Below are 23,941 nucleotides of genomic sequence, written 5' to 3'. Positions count from 1 at the left end.
CAGGCTGGTCTTGAACTCAGAAATCTGCCTGCCTCTGCCTCCCAAGTGCTAGGATTAAAGGAGTGCGCCACCACTGCTGGATGAACAGTTTCTAAATACTAATTGGTCATTTGTATTTCTACGTTTGAGCACACTTCTATTTATTTACTTATTTATTGATTAGGAGGTTTTTCATGTTTACTTTCTGAGGTTTTCCTTTATTGCCTATGTTAATCCTCTATCACATGTACAGTTGGCAAATATTTTCCCCCATTTTGTTAGCTGTCTGCTATTCTGATGTTTGTTTCTTTCTTTTGTAGGGCAGATCAGTTCATCAGTTTCATATAATCTCATTTGTCAGTTCTTAATATTTTTCTTACCTATTAGAATGCAAGATTAGGATGATTCATTATCTCTGACTGATGTATCCTATCTATTTGGTTTCCTGTTTAAATATGTTGGAGGAATATTTTTAAGACTAAATATTATACAGTCATGTTTTACTATAAGAGTAATATTAGATTCCGAGTTTTATCATTTATATAATTTGTGTTGTAACTACAGCTTTGTTATAACTAGGAAGCCATACATAAGATGGCCATTCTAATAAAACTTTATGGATTACACAATGTTATTTTATACAGTTTTCATATGTCACAATTTTTTCTTCATTTGGTCCCTCCCCAACTATTAAAACAAGGAAAGCAACAATCATTCTATGTCTATAAAATATGAGGTATACTATGTTTGACCTACGTATACAGTTTATTGAACTCTAATTTGAATTATGTCATAATATGGAAAATGCTCATAACACATTGAATGTGTGAACACAGACCCTAAACCATGTATATTAAACGTGATGAATCTATATGGAAAAGAAGTTGCCAGTAAGGTAGCCCTGGGGGAATGCTATATCAAAATCTTTTTAGCTCTCTGTTGATTCTATTATGGGTAAATTTGACTCTATATGTGTTTGTTTGTATGTTCTGAATTTGTACTATGACTGTTTATTGCATTGTTTGAAAAATATTCATGTATTGAAAACTTATTTATTCAGTGTCAGCAAATTGTTACATTGATACAATCTTTTGTTTTCCCTCTGTTTCTTGTTTAGCCAACAAGTCCCAAATTTGGAAAAGCTGACTCATATGAAAAACTGGAAAAACTAGGAGAAGGATCTTATGCGACAGTATACAAAGGGAAAAGCAAGTAAGTTAACTGTTTTCAGGAATGCACTCTATGTGCAATGTATCTGTTTTCAATGTTAAATAACAGTATATACAAACAATCCAGCTTTACTACACAGTAGGTTCCCCTGCTATTTGGTTTCCCAGCTCCTGGGAGCTTGCTTCAAAGGAGTCTAAATACTAGCGGAAGTGGTTTTCTTGCTGGCAAGTTGTCCTGTGGACTTCTCTGGTTCATCCTAACTTTGTTTACTTTTTCTTAATGGAGCAAGAACACTCAAATGGGGATTATTTTCCAGGTTAATGAAGTAATTAATTCCTCATGGAGCTTTAGTATGTATTATTCTTAATTATTAATTATTGTTAACTATTTAGTATATATTATTCTTTCATTTTTTTATTAAAATAGATTCTTTTCTCACACTGATTATAGCACACTCCCTCCCACTCCTATCAGTTCTTCCTTTCCTGTCCCTTGTAGAAAAGAAGAGGCACCTTAGAAATCACAACTAACCAAGACAAAAGATGAAGCAAATCCTATCAAAGTTAGACAAGGCAACTCGACAAAGGGGAACGTGTCCTAAAAGTAGGCACAAGAGCCAGAGATCCAGTCATTTGCACACTCAAGGATCTCATAAAATCACTAAACTGAAAGCTGTAATGCACATGCACAGGACCTGGTGCAGATCCTTGCAGGCCCTGTGCCTGCTACTTCAGTCTCTGTAAGTTCATGTGTATCTTGCTTTGTTGATTCAGAAGGCCTCATGTTCCTGGTGTCCTCCATCCCCTCTGACTCTTCCTCTTTCTGCTTCCTCTTCCATGGTTCTCTGAGCTCTTAGCAGAAAGATTTGATGGAGACATCCCATTTAGACTCTCTCTCCATGTACTGTCTGGCTGTGGGCCTCTTCATCTCTTCCCTTCTGCTGCAGGATGATGCCTCTCTGATGATGACTGGGAGTTCTTTTGTTGATACTGTTGTTTAAGGACAACTTCCACCCTAGGTCTCTGGGCTATCTCATCTCTAGTTCTTGGTCACCCAAGCAGTGTTGTGGTGAATTGAGCCTTAAGTCAAATCAGACATTTGTTTGCTACCCCACCATGTTCTGTTACACAATTGCCCTAGCATATCTTTCAGTCAGGCCAGACTGCAGATCAAAGGTTTTATGGCTAAGTTGGTGTTTTATGTTTCTCCTTTACCAATCTTCAGAGTACCTTCCTTCATCAAAAACACTAGAGTACTGGGATGAAGGCTCCATGTAGGAACCAGCTAGAGTTCTCCGTGTTCAAGGTGGATGCTGTGCTTGGCAGTGGTGCTTCATGGTCAGATTGTAGAGGGCAACACTTTATTTAAGCATCAGCCTGAGTCGTTTGGGGATTGCCATGGGATCCCTTTGGCCAACCATTCAATTGAATGCAATCATTCCGAGTACTGGAACCCTTGTTTGGTTACAGGACATGTTCAGTTGATATTCCATATCTCCAATATTAAGAGACTTCATTGGGATTATCGTATATCTTAGGAAGTTTACCCTGCACTAGATTTCCATATCCTCCCTCAAATGGCCCTCAATGTCAGCTCTTTCTCTGAGTATTTTCTCCATTAATCCTACCTCTCCTCCTCCTCCTCCTTAACTCCTGTTCTAGTCCCCCTGACCCTGAGTCCACTTGTAAAATCTATTCTATTTCTCTCTCTCAGGGAAATCCATGTGTCTACTCTAGACCCTGGGTCTGTGGCTTATAGCTTGGTTGCCATTTACTTAATGGCTAGTATACACATGTAAGCAAATACATACCATTTTTCTCTTTCTGGGTCTGAGTTACCTTACTTAGAATGACTGTTTTCTACTTCCATCCATTTGACTGAAACTTTCATGATGTCCTTTTTTAAAAAATCTTCTGAGTAGATACTCCATTGTGTAAATGTAGCATATTTTCTTTCTCCATTTTTAGATTACATGTCCCTGCTGAGGGACATCTAGGTTTTAGAAAAAGTTTAACTGATCTATATTCAAACATATCATTCTTGACATCCTTTTGATAAATATTTATTCAACCTTCCCAAATAATTTAATTTAAAACCCTACACTATTATTTTCTTTCTTTCTACTTGTCTACTTTGGCATAATTCTGTGTATACTTTCACACAAAGAAGTACCTCCTCCCCTCTTTCCCACATTCTCCCTCTCGCATCACTATCCTGAGATCAAAGAACACATTTCGACCTTTTTGTAAACCAGTGGCTTTATTACTTCATTAGGGTAACTTACAGGAGTTTGGGTGACATTTTTTTCTTCACCAAAAGTGCAACTCACCTCCAATTAGGAAACTCCTGAAAGCTGCCTGCCTGCTTGTCTCTAACAAACTTTTCTGACCCTTGGGAGGAGTCTTGTGAAATGTCTTTTAGTTTGAGGAACTTCTGAAGAATTATAGTAGTTGAAAGCCCCAAGTCTCATGAACCTACCTCTCCATCTAGAAGAGAGTGTTTCAATTTGGATGAATTTTCTGCACAAATGTTAGTGACTGAGTAATCATACTTTTATTTTATCAGAGATTAAAGAATCCTTTTAGTGATTTTATATTAGAATTTTTTGTTTTATTTTATTGAAAAATAACTTTGTATATATCCTGATTATGTCTTCTCCACCCTCTACTCCTCCCAAGTCCCCCCACCTCCTCTTCCATTAAGATCCACCTGCTTTCTGTCTCTCACCAGAAAACAAACGGCCTTCTTATAGATAATAATAAAATAAAGTATAATAAGATAAACAAAAATAAACACACTGGAATAGAACAAAACAAACAGAAGAAAAATCGCCTAAGAAAAGGCATAAGAAACAGATATAGATACAGAGATCCACTCATTAGTACACTCAGGAATCCAATAAACACTTCAAATTTGAAGGTATAATATATGCACAAGGACCTAGGGTTAAAAAAAAATGTGAGAAAAGATTTAAAAGGTTAAAATTAAAGGGAAAAACAGAGGGGGGGGTGAGATACAGGCTCCTCCACAGATGCCATTGAGTTCGTTTTCTCTTTGCCGTCTACTGTTGAGTGTGAGGTCTATTCTTATGAGTACTTTCTTTTTCCAGTGAGACTCCCTTGAAGAAAACTGATTTTTCATTTGCAAGTGGTTATCACTGGAGATAGCTTCTGGGTTAGGGATGGGGGCATGTGTCCTCTTCTACTTTGAGCTCTAGGACCATGCCTGGTGAAGACCTGTATTGGCCCTGTGCATGCTGCCCCAGTCTCTGAGTTCATGTGTATGCATATCTTGTTGACTCATGGGATCCTCTTTGCTAACAACTCAAGTGTATATAACTCATTCCCAGCACTAGAAGTCATTGGGTGAGAAGAGATGGGCTCTTGGAGTTATGTCTTGCCCATTATTTAGTGATTTCGTTTAGATTACTTTCATATATGTATATATATTTTAGAAATCTACTGTATTAAGGTTCAACACTACCTCTCACATAGTCTGGATTGTAGCTATCTTTCCCTGTATTTTCTCCTTCATCCCTCTCACCCCTCCCTTCCTCTGCTTATTCCCCTGTCATCCATCCATAAATGTAGCATGTATATATATTATACATATATTTATATATATAAATAAATCCACACTAAAGCTGGCTAAACACCGGCAATGCGGTCTCCCCTCCCCCATTGGGAGCTGCAAGCACTGTATTCCCAGGTTCTCTCTGTTAGCCTGCTTCAAAACTGCTCCACACTCGCAAGCCATCCTACCCCTATGTCTATCCTGATGAGACTGGCTACCACTGACTCTGAATGCTTAGCCCTGTAAAATGAAAACTCCAGAGGCTTGTAATTTATCAGACAGATTTATAACAGTAAATCGTTAACCTCCAAACTGCCCACACAAAGAACTCAAAATTCAGCTGATATAAACACAAGCTACACACGTAGATGGGCAGATGTGCCCTACATTGCTCTGTTGCCCTTCTATGATATCTACGGCTACCTGTGGGTTTTTCAGGCAATGTGGATCTGCTTCATCTCTTTCCTCCATCTCTCTTTGTCTCTCTGTCTCTCCCTCTGTCTCTCTTTCCCCTCACTAAAACTTTCAGCTCCACCCTCCTTCCACTGCCCAATCACAGGCTCTAGACTTATCTGACTAATTAAGATTTTACCTGACCTCACCTAAGTATGGGCACTCTTTTTGAGGGGGCAGAAAAAATAGACAACAATCTAAAACACATAAATCTTTATTTTATTTCTCTTTCCTAATGAAATCTATTTACTCCCCTTAGTCTTTTACTCTATACCTTCCCTCTATAGTTTCTATGTATTGTAGCATGCTTTTCATTGACTTACTAGCTAAAGTCTACATATAAGTGAATATGTACTATATTTTCTTTGGGGGACTGTGTTACCTCACTTAGGATTTTTTCTAATTCCATCCATTTACCCGCAAATATCATGATTTCATTTTTTTGATGGCCGAGAAATATTTTGTTGTGTATATGTACCATATTCTTTTAAATCCATCCTTCTCTTGAGGGACATTTAGGATGGCTTTAAATTTCTGGATATTATGAATATAGTAGAAATTAATTGGTTGACCAAGTGTGTCTGTAGTAGAATGAAGCATCCTTTGGGTATATGTCCAAGAGTTACATAACTGGATCTTGAAGCAATTCAGCTCTCATCTTCCTGAGGTACTGCAATAATTATTTCCATAGTGGTTGTACAAGTTTTCACTCCAAAGGTTCCTGAAGTAATTCAGCTCCCATCTTCCTGAGGAATGACAATACTGAATCCCATAGTGGCTGTACACGTTCTCACTGCCACCAGCAATGGATAAGTGTTACCCTTGGTATCAGGAACTGGCTTTATGGTTACAGGTCACCTCTGAATCCAACGATGGCATGATGTCACCCATAGGTGACAGGGAACCACTCATCTGTTACCATGGCAATCGCCATGTATTCCCAGAGTCCATCTGGTTTACCTCCACTTTTACTTGTGAGTGGTTATGTCATAGCCTAAATAAAAGGCAGATCCTCTTTACCTTCACTCTCTTCTCTGTTTTCTCCCTTTGTCTCTGTCGTCCCCTTTTGCCCCCTCCCCCCACAATAAACCTCTCTCACATGGAACTGTATTGGTCTGGTGTGGTCTGTCTGGACACGAGCCACAATTTTAACACAACACCCTTTACTCCATATCCTTGCTGTATTAGTGAACTCTCACGTGTGTTATTGTTCGTAGATATTTTGAAGGACATGAGATGAAATCTGAAAGTAGTTCTGATTTGCAGTTTTTGGAAGGCTAAGGATGTTGAACATTTCTTCAAGTGTTTCTCAACCATTTACATTTCTCTTTTGAGAATTCTTTGTTTAGACCTGTACCCCTAGTTTCTTTTGAGTGGTTTTCTTACTATCTAGTTTCTTGAGTCCTTTATTTTGAAAATTAGCCTTCTATCAGATGTGTAGCTGGTAAAAATATTTATCCATTGTGTAGGACACTGAATTGTGGTGTCCTTTGCCATATAGATTTCCAGGTTCATGGAATCTCATTTGATAATTGTTGATCTTCCTAGAGCCTGTGCTAATGGTTTTCTGTTCAGAAGCCTTTTCCTGTGCTAATGAATTCAGGGCTATCACTTTTTCTTCTACCTGATTCAGTGTATGTGGGCTCATGCTGCACTCTTTGATACATTTAGAGTTGATTTTTGTGCAGGGTGATAAATATAGATCTATTTGGATTCTTCTACATGCAGACATCCTGTTTGAAAAGCACAATTTGGTGAAGATTCTGTTATTTTTCAATGTGTCTTTCTGGTTTCCTTTAAAAAAAGTCAGTAGTCCATAGGTGTGTAGATATATGTCGGGGTATTCAAATCAAATCCATTGATCTTCATGCCTGTTTTTGTGCCAATACCATGATTTTTAAAAATTATTTGCTCTGTACTACAACTTGAAATCAGGAATTTTGTTGGATTTTTGATAGGATTGCACTGAATCTATAGATTGTCTTTAGTAGGAGCCAATTTCTTGTGTTTTATTTATGTGATTTACTTATGTTTTCATTAAGAGTTATGCATTTTAAACTCCCAGTTTGACATTGCGTTCACAGCAGTCTTCTTTCAGTACCTGTGACATATGTTAGCTGCCCCTTAGGTTTTGCTGTTTCACACATAATATAAACAAAGCATATTGCTCTCAATATTAAGAAATATGATACCCTCTTATTAAAATTATGTATCTTCCTCTTACTGACTTTTTCCCACTGTATCACCATGGTGTGAACGAATGTTCTGGCAGATGCTCTCAAGAGCATCAACAATGCTGAGAAGAGGGGCAAATGCCAGGTCCAAATCAGGCCATGCTCCAAAGTCATCATTCAGTTCCTAACTGTGATGATGAAGCATGGATACATTGATGAATTCGGGATCACTGACAATCACAGAGCTGGGAAGATCATTGTGAATATCACAAGCAGCTTGAACAAGTGTGGAGTGATCAGCCCTAGATTTGATGTGTAGCCCAGAGATCTAGAGAAATGGCAGAATAGTCTGTTCCCATCCCTGTCAGTTTCATTGTACTGAGAAACTCAGCTGGCATTATGGACCATGAAGAGGCAAGACTAGGGAAAATCTGGAATTCTTTCTCTAGAGATGTAAAACATTAATAAAAAACCTTCACTGGATTTTATATAATGTTGGGATCATGGTAATCCATGATTCAGAAACCCATAGAAGAATAGAGTGAGGTTTTGTTGTTATTGTTGTTGTTGGGTTCTGTCCTCTCATTCTTGTAGAAACACAAATATTGTTCATTAAGATCCTTTGAGGAGGCTGCCTGTTAGACTTCTGAAGAGTGACTGGCTGCAGTGTGTCGTTTTTTCCTCTCTGTGAGATTTGCTTCCTTTTTATTTATTTATTTTGTCCATACTTGTGGAATTTAATTTTTTGTTTAGTTTTCAAAATTAATTTGAATATTTAAAGATTATAACGTGACTATCATTTTTCTCTTCTACTTCCTCTCTCCAAACACTTCCATGTTGCTCTCTTTTAAAGTTAGTCCCCCCTTTTGTTACATGTGTTCATGTGTGTATTTATTTATATATACACACATACATAGATACATGCATACATACATACACACCAGTCCATATAATGTTACTTGTATACATATGCTTTCAGGACTGATCATTCTGTATTGGATAATCAATTAGGGGGTTCTTTCCTAGAGAAGAACATTTCTCCCACTCTCAGCATTCCTTAGTTGCCTGTTGTTCTTTGTCTAAGGTTGAGGTCTTTTGAACTTTTCTCCTTCAATGAGAGCATGTTTATTAGTGACATCCCTGTTTAGTACATATTTAAGAAGTCATATTGGTAAAACTTCATGAGTGTAGCTTCTCTTCCATTCTAGGAGGCAGGATCTCACAGCAAGGTACCTGTTCCTCTAGCTCTGGCTCTTACAATCTTTATGCACCTCTTCAACAATGATTCCCGAGTCTTAGGCATAGGAGATGTATCAGTTAGGACTAGGGCCCACCAGTCTATATTTTGATTTGTTGTGGTTTTCTGATCATCTTCACATGTTGCAAAGAGAAGTTTCCTTGATGAGGGCTAAGAACTACACTTACCATCATCATCATCATTATCCCGGCCACCACCACCATCACCACCACCACCATCTTTGACAGTTATATATATATATATATATATATATATTATGTAGAATCTCATTATTATCTCCACAGACATCTCACCTCCCCCTGATTCCCTATGCTACCCTTCTTCCTCCAAGATCCCTTACTTTTGATTTTGTTTTTTAAACTAGTTTGGTTTAACCAGGGCCATCTATGTGACCATTACCACTATCCATTGGTGACTGGTATGGGTCACCAGTGAGTATACAACTAAAGACAGTCATTCCCTCTCCCTCTGAAGCTATCTGCCAGAGTAGGAAGTAGGACAGAGTTTGTCCTCTCTCCATGACTGGCTGTCGACAAGCTTGTCTTGTGCAGACTCAGTGCAGGCATCCTAGTTGCTGTGAGCTTGGGATTGATCTTGCCCAAGGGAAGGCATTTTTTATTTCAGCTCTTCTCCCCACTTTCCTGCAATTACATTTTCCCACCCCACTTCTACAGTGTTCGTTAAAATTTGGAGTGGTTGGCATAAATGTCTCATTTAGGGTTGAGCAGTCAATATAACTCATTCTCAACAGTGGTGAGTCTGCGTCTATGGTTGCTCACTAGAAAGAGGGACTTCTCTGATGGTAGCGCAAAGTAGTATTTGTCTAATCATATGAAAATAAATATTGATTTAGAAGGCAATTCTGGTTTAGATGCTGGTCAGTTTAGCTCAACAGAGGTATTAAGTGCTTCTGCTAGATCCTATGGCTTCCCAGCCATGAGATTTTCACTGGATTCAAGGTAATAGGCATGGGTTTATATCTGTGGTGTGTGCCTCAAACCTAATTAAAGCATTTTGTTATCCCCTTAACTGGCATGCCGCTACTCTACCAAGTAAACATGTCTTGCCTGGCAGGTAGGTATCATAATTCGTAGAGTTCATAGCTGGGTAAGGCAGTGGATGCCTTTAAGGACATTTCTGGCTCAGTTCTAGCTCGATTCTCTGTGATGCAGCCAAGGTGCATAATCTTTCTCAGCCATTGAGCCTTTCATCTTGAGATGCGTGACTGAGCAAAATGGCAAGAGTCTGTATGAATTTGCGGCTTCCGGGGCCTTTCTGTCTAACAACTCATAAAGAGATATATCATACTTGGCAGTTGGGCTTTTGTTCAATAACCGGTGGCTTTAGGATGGAACTTAATCTTTAAGAGAGATGGTGCAGATGCATAAGTTATTCTATATAAGGTAGTATTTCTCTATACTATAAGAACTAGCATATGGTAAGACAGGTCTAGGTAACTGGTATAGTATTTCAAAACTGGAAATAAAGAAAGAATGGACTGAAGAATTTGAAATGTGAAGCCATCACTTCAGTCCTGGTTTGTCAAATATGCCTCATTGCCATGTTCCTTGTGTCATACTTCATGGTTCCCTTTTGTGGCTTCAATTGCCTCAATAGAATACAAGATTTTAGTTTTTCGGTAATAAGCCTGAATTTGTTGAACCCTGAAGGTCTCAAAGCAAAAGCAAATGTGATATTGTGCAAATTTTGAGGAAGCAAAAGTAACTGAGTATTAAAATAGCATCGTTTGGAAGGATTCGTGGTTTGCTTCTGTGTAGGTATCCATGCCTGCCTGGTTATTAGAAACAGAGCCAAGACCTTCCACCAACATGTCCGTTCTCCAACATGAGATATGCAGGCCTATATTCTCTCTGCTGCTGCTGGCTGCACAAACTTGAACTCTCCTTAAGCTCAAATGTGGGGGTCCCACGTACATGGTAAAATGATACACCTTTCCTCTCTGGAGCCGAGTTGGCAGGGCAGTAAACAGGTAAGACTGTCTGTCACTGCTTCCGTTTCCCCAGACTCTGTTTCATGCACAGCTGAACAATAGGCTCTTTGTTCCACCTCTGGAACTGGAGTTTGGGGCTCATCTGTCTAGGTCACCCCACAGATGGTCATGATCAGCAGTTATTTTCTCAGCTTATCTCTAGTTCCTGTGGAGGTGGAGAGGCCAAGGCCTTACGCCTCAGGAGCTTGCTAAGCCGCATCTGAGGAACCTGTCCACACTGGTTTGTGCCAGCAGTAAATTGTTATCTCGGAGGTCAATAGGAACAATGGAGGAATTTGCTCACTTTATGTAACATGAGATTTATGTGATTGAAAGTGCCACTCTTCTTTAGCATTTCATTCTGCCAATTTGTGCTGAATAATTGAACTTGAAATTAAACGACCTCATAAATTGAAAGGGTAGCCAAACCCAGACTGATATGTACTAAATGCATTTCAAAGAGCTCTTCAAAGCCCCGGGGAGAAACAGGGGGGAAGGAATGCTTTTAATTAAAACAAGCACAGCAAGGAGAAAGGCAGCAGCCTGGGACCACCTTTCCAGAGTGTGTGAGGTTACAGATGTGCCTCTTTCTGCTTGCCCTCAAGGTCAGCTCTGTTGAAACACTATCAGGAGGAGTTGGAAGAATTGGAAAAGTCAGAAATCCCCAGACAGAAAACACTGGATTCTAGGTTTATTGGAGTTTCAACCTTAACTTTTAATACATAGATTATCCTAAGAGGTCAACAGTCCGTTCTCTCTGTCTCTCTATGTCTCTTGTCTCTTTCTCTGTCTCTCCCACCCCCCTTAGGTTTTTTAAAATTTAATTTAATTTTATCTTTTTACTTATTCACTTTACATTCCACGCAATGCTACTCTCTCTGTCTTTGTGTATCCCTGGTTGTTCTGGAACTCATTCATTAGACCAGAATGACTTTGAATTCACAGAGATCCTCCTGCTTCTGCCTTCAGAGTGCTGGCATTAAAGATGTTCACTACCACTGGCCAACTCTGTCTGTTTCTCATTAGGTCTGATCCAGTGCCTTTTAGATTTGGGGTCTGTGGACCTAAGCTGTTAGCATCTTGCTTCAAGGATCCAACTAGGACCACTGCTATTAGTTGTAGGATATGAAAATGCCACTACAGCAGGTGACTCTGTGTATTGTAGTTTAAAGCATACAATATGATATTACAATGTACAATAGAATAAATGGGGTTTTTATAGAGTAGCTATGTAATAATAAATGAGGATTGTGACATGACTTTTCAGTGCTCTTTGCGTAGAGGGGAAAGTTGAAAACAGGGCTCTTATCCTTACCTATTCCAAGGAGGATAGTGGTCCACCCACTCACAACTGCTAATTTTATTTTTTAGAAACATTGAAACTTACTCGAATTGCAGATTCCAGCTCCGAATTCCTTTGCAAGAAGAATGCAGACATTAGAGTTTGGTTCATTGGCACAGCTGGTTTCATTTAACTTGCAGCAGATAAAACAAACAGTGCCTAATCTTTTTTACAAAATCAGCAATAAGGTTATTGTTTAAGCAAGAAGCATGATTTCAGTGATTAGAATAGCACATACTGGAACAACTCTCTGTCAGACAGGGCTTATGTACAGTGGCTTCTGCGAGCTGTTTCGATTGAGTTCTTTGATCCTTTGATTGGGACATCCTCCACACAATGTGCTGATGTCAGAATTAGGGTCTGCACTAATTCATTTTGAAAGATTAAATACGGAAAAATCTCAGTTATTGTAATGATCACATTTGCTAGTGCGAGGGGTCCTGTTTAGGTCATGTTTGAGAAGGGGAGGAAGAGGGCAATGAAGCTACTTGCTTCAGGGTAGAGCACAGCCGGGATCCCGAGTTGCTTTGATACCGTTGGCACCCTTTATTTTGAATCGAGATGCTAGGTAGCAGCACCATACTCTGGGAGCCAGTGAATCTCACCAGTCTGCCAGAGTACCTGAGATATGCTCTGGGAGAGTTTTTGGTTTTCATCATTTGGGATGTGGTAGTGACCACAGACATTGCCAAGAAATATCCTCTAAATTAACCAGACCCTCTCCTGCAATTAAGAAATAGTTGGATACTATGTCAGTAGTACTGGGATTGATAGACCCATGAGGTGCACAAAGACAGTGCCTGTTGGAAAGAGTCCATTCTTCTGAATTTCGGACTAAGCACTTAGTGTTCTCTATGTGCACTGGAGATGTACTGAGCGAAACCCATGCCTTCTTTTCAGAGATTGTCATCTAGTGGGAGAAGCAGGAATGAACTAAATCAGTAGATTGAAATGTATACATTTGCAAAGAGTGTGAGGAAATTCCAGCAATGAGAAAGAGTGAGGTTGGGGCAGGTGTACATTAGATGGGTGGACATTAGGAGCTTGTCGAGGAAGGGCCACATATGTTTAGATCTCCCAGGAATGTTTTGTTTTGTCTTACCAGCCAGGTAATAAATAAGGAAAAATGTGGTCCAAACTAGGCCTCAAAGTAGAAGAGTTCTCAGTAAAATGGTAGACCTGAGCATGCTCTGCTCACTTAGAGAAAGGCATGTGACAAGGGTCCTAGGGTGGTACAAGGTGGTTTGAGAAGTCAACAGTATCTTAAGGGTTATCCTAGGATATTTGTGCTTAAATAACTGCTCAGAATCGGTCATCCAAAGTAGACTTAAACAACTATCATTTATTTTGCCCACATGCCTGTGGTTGGTAAGCGGCTGGGTATGAGTTTATTTCTGGTCCATGCGCGTTGTTTTATGCAGTTCGACTGGGACTTAAGGGGCTCACAGTGCGTGGTTAGATGCTGGTGCTGTTCTCCACATTGGCTTTCCTATTAGGACAGTAAGCATTTCCATACATATAGAGACTGAAGATATCAGTGATTCTATGTAAAGAGCTTGGACATTGTCACCTCTGCCATGCATTTACAAAGCAAATCATGCAAACTAGAAATGAGTGACTCTTCTTTAATCTCCCTGAGAACTGAGAACTGTGTCCTGAGGGAAAAGCCACCCACCATCCTAGTCTCTAGTGATATGTGGGTCTAGATATTTGTAACAAGTATCTGCTTATCTACAGCACAACCACTGAAGCCACAAATGGCAGATCTGTGGAACAGTAATATGGAAGTGGAAGGAATGATATTGGTCTTACAAAAGAGGAGGAGGTCGCCCTTGAGAATTCTCTGAAATGATGTTTCTGTGCAATATATGATGTGATCCAGTTATAACAGTGGCCTTAGTTTAGTTAAAACCACATGTAATAAACTTTAGAACACCCATTATAAAAATTTAAGAATAAGGTACAAGAAAGTATGGAATCATATAATATTCTCATTTAAAATCAGAACAAGTGAAACATCAGGAAAGAAGGACAAATACAGTGTAGAGAAAGTAATTACAAGCACAAGTTATAGACATTCATACCACTATATCAAAATAATTCAATGTAAGTGGTCAGAATGCACCAGTTAAAAGATTCTTAATGGATAAAACCAAGACTCAGATCTCTGTTGTCAATGAAAAATCCTCCAAATTCAGAGTTTCACATTAAAATGAATGGATAGAATTAAAATTTACCATGTTAACAAATAATAGAAAGATGAAGTAGACAATTTAACATCAGATTAAACATAGATTTCTGTTAATTGAAAAGATCCTCAGGAATGAGGGGGTCATTATGTAATGATAATAGGGCCAAATCCTCAAGGAATGTCTATTTGTCAGAAAACAAAACAAATAGTTCCAAAATAAGAGGTGAGAAGTGCTGGAGCTCTCAGAGGTCAGAAAAGCTCCCTGATGTGGCTGATCTTTTCTTTTGTCTGTAATTTATACCTCAAGGGGATGGAAAAATCAGTGAGGATTTGTACAACACTGTTAAGATATATGAATTGAGATTGGTCAATAATTTAGTGTATGGTTCCTTAGGAGTTCAGTGCTCTGTTTACCTAGTGTACTGATTATTGATCAAGTGTTCAAAGAGAGCAGATTCCAGGGGAGGAGACATAGGCTACACCTCTCAATGGGGAACATGAAAATGTTTAAAATCCTCACGTGGACTTAGGGTTTATTCTGATCTGATTCATGCTTTTGCCCCCTCTCTTGCTCAGTTATCTTCTCTGAGCGCGTGTCCTTTTGGCATTAATCCCAAAAGGTCTTCAGATGCTCTATGTAGAGGAGTAAGGGTTCTGTTTAGCTAGGATGCTTTGTTTGCAAGTGGACCTTGTTTCATGGCTTTCTTGCTAGAGTCCTGGTTTACATATATTGTCTTTGATCACTAGTAGTCATAATGTCTTTTTTACCATGAAATTGTCTTTATTTGTGTGAAAAATTATATGAGAATCTTACTTGCATATTGCTTTATACTTCTTGAAAGTTGCTAGACTATTCTTCTCTTAAGCAAAGTTGGACTAAAGTAGTTTATTCTAGGATCAAATTGAAGATTCAAAAGCATTCATTTCAGTGACCCCGTGGAAACAGGTTGAATTATATGTGATCATGACTGACTATTTAATTCAAACTTGTCAATTAGCTTGAAAATTTTTATTGTACAAGGTCTATAGACTCAGCTCCATTTTTTTTTTGTGGAAAATGATCAGCCTAAAATTAAAGTGACCTCTCATATAACTTAATGATGTCTCCAGAATAATTAAGACAGCTTTAATGCTGGACAATTGAAGCATGACTTCATGAGTAAATGGAGGCTTCAGTGAAATCAGGTGCTATTTGAATGCGTAGCTGACAAGGCAAAGCATTAATGAAATCGATCAAATGTTTACTATTTTTTTAGCATAAACTCAAAAACACCTGAAGCATATGCTATTAGGAATAGTGATGTAAAGACAAGAAGCCCCGATGTTTCTAATATTAATATTCACATTAAATAATCATGGTAAGATTGTACTATAAGTATTGTTTTATCAGAGAGTTTAAAGTAGAGAAGATCATGGTAAAGCAGAAGATGAGAGAGGAGAGGAGAGGAACATTAGAAAAAGGAGTAACCCTTCTCCTAAGTGTGGGTGGATTGCCAGAGAAGTTCGTCTTGAAAGTTGTGTCTGTGGTTATTTCCTGAAACAATAGGAATGATATATACCATGTTTCCCAGACACACACACACACACACACACACACACACACACACACACACACACACACACAGTTTGTCTATAGAATTAGAAAATGGGAAACATGGTATGAGCTTATTGGCTTTGAATCAACAAAATATCTGAGCTTAAAAAGTCTCAGACAGGAAATTGTTTGAAGATCTCAGGCATAAGACATTTGTCATTTCTTTGTGGTTGATTCATGAACGAATATGTTCATTCTTTCTAGCATTCCAAGGAAACAGACATTTCCCTGCATAACAAATCCTTTCAAGTTATACATGCTAATTCTGTCTCAAGTTTAGAATGGCTGTTTTGGGATTTCTGTTTTCAGTGGTTTAAATCCCTGACCTTCTGGACCTGCAAGCACTCTCTGAGTTGAAGGAAACTATAAGCTTTAGGCAGTTTGGTTCATAGTTGGAAGCCCTGTTGCAATCCAGTGGAGAGTACGATAGAAGCTGTTCTAATTGGTCTGGTGGTTTGGACTGGAGAGTGACTTGGAAGCAGCGTAGAAGTGAGAGTCTGTATAGTGGACTAAGAGAAGTCTCTGAGGATGTAGAAGAGGAAGCTTCTATGGAGAAGAAACCTGAGATACTGAGAAAGCAAGTAAGTAGTGTTACACATGAAGCCTACTGGGATTTCTTAGGAATCCGAATTCCCATTGAGAAGTGATGGACCAGACAGTGACAGTTTAAAAAAAAGAAAAGAAAAACAGAACAAAACCAACAAGAAACAACAAATTAACTTCCTGATTTTAGAAAGTTTCAGTGCTAAACTCTAGAAAGTTCTGAGGGCCCCTGGTAGTATGAGCAAATTGAAAGTGTAGTGGATTATTTAATTAAAAGTGTTTATTCTCTAAATGTAATACAAAGAACGAAGTAAAAGAGTAGTGAAGAGAGAAGCAGGAAACAAGAGCATATGTAGCAAAAGAGGAGAATTGAGGGAGCATACACCTATGCTCAGGAGTGGGCATGCGCAGGAGTGCTCTGATGACACACAGAAAGTGAAGGTTCAGAGGCAGTCTGAAAAGATTCCAGGACAGTTTGTCATTAGGAAAGTTTTCCTTCCTTTTTATAAAGTATGTGTAAGGGACTAGTGGAATGGTGATTGAGAATTGGAAACAAAGGAGCAACAACAACATCAGTAACAACAACAACAACAACAACAACAACACAGAGTGAAAGCCACTGTTAAAAGGGATGAAGCAGGAAGGCTTGGAGACTCTTGAGTCATTGATTCTGGAGACTGAGAGGTGAGGCATTCAGATCATTTTAGCTTTAAAACAAAATGGAAAGGAATATAGAAGGAGACTAGAATGAAGGGCTGAGTGGAAAGAAGGGGAGAAATGATTAAGGAAATCCTCGAAGTATGTTCTTGATGGAAAAATTTGAGGCCTGTTTCTGTCAGTTGAACTTTTTGCCAAATGTCTCAGATAATTGGCCTTCCCTTTCTGGTTCTGACAATTTGTAGATCTGAATAGTTCTTTTAGATGTCAGCTTCAGTGTATTTCAGGTTTAGACCATATGGAAATCATCCTCAGATATTTCTGCTGTCTTTGTATTTATGGGTGTCTAAGCAGCAGAGAGGCCACTAGTATAGGCTTTTTTGACATCAGTGACATCAGGGTGATTTGTTAAAGTATCAGTTTCACTTCTCTGACTCTCTTCTCTTGTTATTTATTTTTTCTTAGTAGTTAGATTCATGGAATAAAGGTAAAGTCTGACATCGTTTTATTTCTATAAAAATAGTAGAATGTGGTTGACTGGGCACATTTAGAGCACTTGGAATCTGCATCACCATAGTGTGTGCCCAATAAGTGCCAGCTCTTACATTTTTTTTAATCATTAAATACATCTTAGAAAAGATTTGAAATAACACAATTTTTCACATTATACCAAGGAAGAAACTGAAGCCCACACAGTCTGGGAAATCTGCTATGTCACTTAGTTTGCTGTACCATGAATCAGAACAAGCCATTCCAACTCCAGATACGACTTAATACTTATCAATTTTAGGTCTGTGTTTAATTTCTACCTTCTTAAATAGACAATTTTTGTAATATTCTCAACTCTTCCTCCTATGTTAACATCACAATTTGTCTTCACTCTTCTACCTATGTTTGCACTGCAGTGACATTCGAGCCCTTTCCTCTCTTATCCTATCTTAGTAATTTGTGGAGTTCTGTGCACTGCAGTGGGTGAGTACATGAGAGAATGCACTGCCCCTTCTCCTTTCCGGTGGGCTGTGTGTGTGTGTGTCTGTGTGTGTGTGTGTCGCTGTGTGTGTGTGTCGCTGTGTGTGTGTGTCGCTGTGTGTGTGTGTGTCGCTGTGTGTGTGTGTGTCGCAGAGGAGTTTTCATTCTATTGTTGCCTTTTAATGTGGAACTCTGCTCACAGTTCCACGAAGTTCATTTCTCTTCTGCTTTCACTCATTGCCATGTGAGTGAACTGCAATTATAGCTCAGTTCACTCATAACTTACCAGCGTAGTTATGGCCCTTTGCTATTCCTCATAAACAGAAGAGAAGCAATAACATAGCTATTCTTCAAAAATAAAGGCTTTCAAATGGGATTTTGAGTAAATTAGGAATTCAAAGGAGAGACTGTCTCTCTGCCTGTGTTGTGTACCTTGAAACTCTTGCCAACATTTCAATGTCTTTCTTTTCACTTTTAGCCAATTCCTTGAGCTTTGCGTTTCTACTATTTGTATGTATTTATACAAACTGCTATATAGGGCTTCCTTTCTTAAGCTGCTAAACATTTTTGTGATAATGCTGTGATTTCAACCATCTTACCATTGGTCTAAGAGGAACTCATTTCATTGTTAAGGCCTGGAGAGTACCTGTGCACATAAAGTTGTATTGTGCAGTTAATGCTAACAGTTCCAAATGCAGTATTTACGCTGGTATGGCCAAGTCTCTCTTAGGAATGCTAGCAGCTATATAGCAACAGCCTGTAGAGTTGTGTTTCCTTTCGTACTCTTCAGACATGCTCCCTTGTGTGTGTGGTTTTTGTGAAAGAGAGACCTGAGAGAGGTTTCAGAGATTGTGTTTATAAGTTGGATAAAGAATTAGTAGTCTTGTCATATTTCCATTAGATATGTATCTGACACACTTTCCCTCACTTTTGCAAAGTCAAACTCTGTTGACTTGTTAGCACTCTAGATTTTAAGATCTTGGTGAAAGGAGAAAATAAATGACATTTCACCCCCCCCCCCCCCCCACAAAAACCCTTGCCTTTAAGAACAAATAAAAACATACTAGAAATGTACCCCACTGGGTACAGAGTATCTAAATCCCAAGAAGACAGGAAAGACAATTGAAAGTATTATTTGTTTACCATAGTCATAGGATTTTGGTTTTAATAGTATTCACTTGAATATAAATACTAGTAATTTTTATATGACTGAATTCTATTTTAAAAGCATAAAATAAAACATTGAAGGGACAAAAAGCAGACAATTCCTGAACAGTTTTTTAAATCTTTGTAAATATTTGACTTGAGAAGGTGTGTGTGTGTGTGTGTGTGTGTGCGTGTGTATGTGTGCCCAAATTGCCAAATTTTCAGATTCAGTTTCTTTTAAAGAAAAACTCCTTATGAGTAGGAGCTAAGTGGCCTCTTTTTTATTTTTCTGGGCTGGCTTTTTCCATGAGTGCAATGATGGAAGGATTCTTCAGTGTGATGCCTGGGGGTTTTCTTTCTGCAGTAAATGCAGTGTGCCATGGGAGTTCTGTGTGTTACCCATTATGTGTTTTAAGTGAATGAATATCTACTTATTCTTGAGTATGTTGAGACCATGTAGCGAGAGACATTTCTCCTTATTGCTCTCTTTGAGCATAAACGGAAGCACCCCAGACTGCTTTCTGTTGCCGACTATGAGGCCTGACACACACAAGGACAGGCATTTGGGAAACTGGATCTTTTTTGTGTATGTGTGTGACTTCTTAGTTAAACACCTTGTTTTGTGAACAACAACAAAACAATATCATGCTATAACCTGTCTTCTGAAGCTGTTTGCTATTTTAATTCTAATTTCAGAGAGATGGCTTCATTTGCTTATTAAAGTCAAGTTGCAAGAAAGAAACCATACAACAAAGCCAGAGCCTTTATGATCCATGGGTTTTTCTCAAAGGGGTTAAGTTGTGTTGTCTTACTTGAAAAGAAATTATCTCTTAGTAGAAATCAGATTGGGTAGCTGAAACTTTATGGAGTAGTTTTGTGTAAGACCTTGTTGGTTTCCCTCTTGGTATAACACTGAAAATCCAGAGGAACAGCTCTGCAGGGAAGCTAGGTGAAAACGCTGCTTGACCCTGAGGAGCACAAGTAGGCTCGCTCACAAGACACCCCGGACAAAGCGTGGGTGAATTTAATAAATTGTGTGTTCATATTTCTGTGTTATAATAATCAAAATTTACTACCAGATATTTTGTAGCATTTATATATTGCTATGGTATTGGCATGCTGGACATTTATGGAATATTATAGTGTGCTTTCTTTATATTTATAAGGGTATTCATTGTTTGATTTGTTTGACCTGGACTCAGCACATAGTGTACTTACTAGGTTTTATAAACTTGGTTAATTATCTTTTATTGCTCAGGATTCAAAATACATATTTAGCTTTCTTAAATGGATGTTTTCCTCAGTGGTTGTCCTAATTTTCATTCAAAATTCCATCCTCAGCTTACACACACACACACACACACACACACACACACACACACACACACACTCACTCACACACAAATTCTGAGTATTCTGTCTAGGTGTTGTGTGCTTTTCTGTCCCCACCTTTGAACCCTTGCTTGTGATTGGACATCCACCCCCATATTTAAATGTCTTATCTCTCCTTTCAGCATGTTTACACCCTGTTCTGTCTCAGAGGCTAATTCAAATTATACATGCCACAAAACTTTCTCAAATATCTGAAGTTTATCTCTATGTCAGCCTTCTTTAAGCCTACTTCTTTTTGTTTAAGCTTTGATTTGGTGCCCCATCTTTCACATGCCTACATAGGCCAGTTATGGCATGAATCCTACCAGACCAGTGTACATCAGCACCCCTGCACCTAGATAGCCAGTCAACCAGGACCCTTATCAAGACTACAGTCAGGCCAGTCCAGCCAGAATTGTTTCTGCCTACCATTGCTATCACTTACTGTGTTTTCATGCTCCTGCTCCACTAACCTGCTGCCAGCCGCGGTCCCCACTTTCTCTACTTGGAACTGAGCCCAACGTCTCTCTCCCTTATTGCAAAAGCCTGGCACCTATCATCATAATCTTATTTTTTTACATGTGTCAGGATATTTAACACTTATTTCTGTTAATGCTTCCCTTGGTGTCTCCTTTACTTCATCTGTATTAACTTATTCTGTAGCACCTGTCACAGTGCTGTTAATAGTCCCTCAGTCAATATGCCACTTTGCAGTGATGGAAGAAAAATGTTTAGGAGTGCTTTGATCGGAAGGAGTGTGATGATGAGATCCTGTGCTGGCTTCTTTGATCTTTGACACTGTGGTGAAATACCAGGGTAGGGATCAACTGGAAGATGACTGGTTTCTTTTACCCGTGGTCTCCGAAGTTCCTGCCTTATTCTCTTAGCCATGCCTTGAGCCTTTAGCCCCATGGGTGGGGAGGAGTACCCGGTAAAGTGTCTGTTTGAGGAAGTGTGCTCAGTTGGTGTTATCTAGGAAGCAGAGTGAGTGAAGAAGGAACTGGAAACAAACCTTACACAACACATGTACAATGACATCCTTCCTCCAAGGAGACACCTTTTTTCAATAGCCAACCTTTTTCATGATAGATCCATGAGTGGATAATTCATTAATGAAGTCAGGTCCTTTATGATCCAGTCACCTCCCAAAGGCAAAAGCACAGCACAAGGCTCTGAATGATGGCTTCCAGGGCAGAGTTTTAAAGTCTGGACACAGGAAATTATTTTTTCAGCTAGACACTTGGATACTAAGCTTCAGTTTTCACAGGTCTAAAGTCATCTATATGGGTTCATGGAGTATAATCTGCTAGTGCATTTGTCATGAAAATAAGTTGACTTCTGTTCATGTCACACTGCCTAGCCGTGCCACCTCAGAGGCTTGCAGCCTTGCAGTCTTTGTCTCCATGTGGCCAGGCCAATACATGTGTCCCTTATCATTCCTTCATGGCTTTTCATGAGTATGGTTGCTTTCATTAGTAAATGGAAATTCAGGAGTCATTTAACTTTATGAAGAAAAGACACATCAGGCCCTCTTCCTGAAAGGCAATGATGAGCGTGTTGTAACTTGGTATTGCTTAGTTTCTTACATAGCATATCTGATAAAAGTACATCAGCAATCCATAACTCATATAAATGCATTATGAATGTTCTGTAGAATGACACTCTTTAGAAAAGAATTCACAGGTAAACACCCGGAAGGGATACACACATGTTAAAGAGGTACTATGGAGTAGTGAGATTCTTACTGACTCGTCGTGGCATCCCCTAAATCAGAGGTAGCCCAGATATGTCCTTGCGAACTCCTGTGCTAGGTGCCCACCAAGATATGATTTATTAATAGCTAGACAAAATTGGACATTGCTCTCTGACCTTTACCAATGTTCCAACATCTTAACCAAACCCTGGCTTGGAATGTTACCCATCCAGACTAATTGCCTTCGGTTTTGTGGGTAGGGCTTGGAAGCTTACAGAATGGGAGACTTATCCTAGGGCAAGGTCAGGTCAAGAATTAGCAAGAGACAAGGCTCTACTAGCCCAGAAGATTAGCATAGTGGGCATTTTACCTAGGATGGGTGAAACCCTTGAGCCAAGTGTTTGTGTGAGAGACAGTGTGCAGCAGTCACAATTCTAGATTCTAGATTGGAGATTGAAGATTCGAGATTCGAGCCTCCACCCTCCTGGCTGGTGCACCCGCAGTGCCCCGGGTCTCTGGCTGGGCCCATGTGGCCCGAGCATGCTCAGAGCCTGGGGGTGCTGCACCAGTCCAGAGGATATGGCTGCTGTTTTAGACCCAGTGTATTTTAGATGGCCTCAGAGGTACCCTGACCACTGAGCTGCCAGATTTTTCATCTCTCTTTTGCAATGTCTGTAAAAGTCTGATGCCATTTTTAAGAAATATATTCAGATCCTGCACTTCCTTGTGTTGTGTCTGCCATTATTTCTTCGCCTACGCCTTGTCGACCTGACTAGGACCCCATTTCTCCCACGGGTTGAGGGAGGCCCCAGACTGGCTGGCCCACAGCAGATACTGTCACAAAACATGTATCAGGTTATACTTAGGATGCAACTCATTAATGCCATCCCAAAACACTTATTTTTCAGTTTTACAAACTTGATTAGGAACCACATAGAATAAAGGAACTATTTTTATAGTAACTAATTGAATCCCAAGGCTATAGAGACAGTTCTGTGGGTGAAGGGCAAGTTGTGCAATCATGAGGACCTAAGTTCAGATCCCCAGAACCTACATAAAGCTGGATGGGATACTGTCCACATCTGTAATCCCAGCAATGTAGATGACAGGGGGAGAATCCCAGGAAGCCTGTGGCAAAGAAGAGTCCTTAGCTTAAACTATGTGGAAGGCAATGGCCAATGCCTGTTTGTCCTCTGATCTTCATATGCATACATGAACATACACACATACACCACATGCATATTCATATACATAAAGATATATCATTTGGTTATAAGTACCTTGAGAAGAAATGGCAGGTAGGAGCAATGTGATTAATGGGCCAGGAGTGCTCTTCAGAGCTCCTGGTCAGTTCTGTATATTATTTCCCCCTAGTTTACAAGAGGACTGTCTTAGATCTGAAGCTAAGAGCTTAAGCCACTGTGTACGACATTTTCTCCAGAAAGTGAGCACATAGTTTGTGTCTATTATGCAGAGTTATAATACAGAGGGAAACAATGTAAATAAAGTTCCCCACTTAGGACCTGCAGCACAGAGTAAGCAGGAAAACAGAAATATTCAGGGACATTGTTGTTTCTGAGTTAAAGATACCTTGCTCCTAGTTTAGTTTTGTCTGGAGGTGGATGGAATCTGGAACCTTACAATTGCTAGGCAAGTGTTCTGTACTGAGCTCGTCCTCAAATGGACCTCTTTTTTTGTAACTTCTCAGCTGTGTGTGAAACCAGTTCATCCCAAATCAGGCTAAATTGTACTCTGGACCTACTGCTACATTTTTTAAGACAAGCATTTCTCTTCCCTTCCCTTCCTTTCCTTCCCTTCCCTTCCCTTCCCTTCCCTTC

The 23,941-nt window shown here is 39.3% G+C and overlaps 1 protein-coding gene across 10 annotated transcripts in view; it reads left to right on the top strand.

The window, feature by feature from the left end:
* The window catches only part of Cdk14 (cyclin dependent kinase 14), a 596,871-nt gene that overhangs the window by 142,895 nt on the left and 430,035 nt on the right, over window positions 1-23,941 (top strand). For all 10 annotated transcript variants that reach the window (XM_031379952.1, XM_031379953.1, XM_031379950.1 and 7 more), the window contains one exon: window positions 1,097-1,191. In XM_031379952.1, coding sequence (XP_031235812.1) covers window positions 1,097-1,191 — 95 coding nt within the window. The remainder of the gene's footprint in view (window positions 1-1,096; window positions 1,192-23,941) is intronic.

Source organism: Mastomys coucha, unplaced genomic scaffold (assembly GCF_008632895.1).
Source record: "Mastomys coucha isolate ucsf_1 unplaced genomic scaffold, UCSF_Mcou_1 pScaffold19, whole genome shotgun sequence".
In the NCBI taxonomy this organism is placed as follows: domain Eukaryota; kingdom Metazoa; phylum Chordata; class Mammalia; order Rodentia; family Muridae; genus Mastomys; species Mastomys coucha.
The sequence above is the reverse complement of the archived record's forward strand: the minus strand, read 5'-3'. Positions and strand labels throughout refer to the sequence as shown.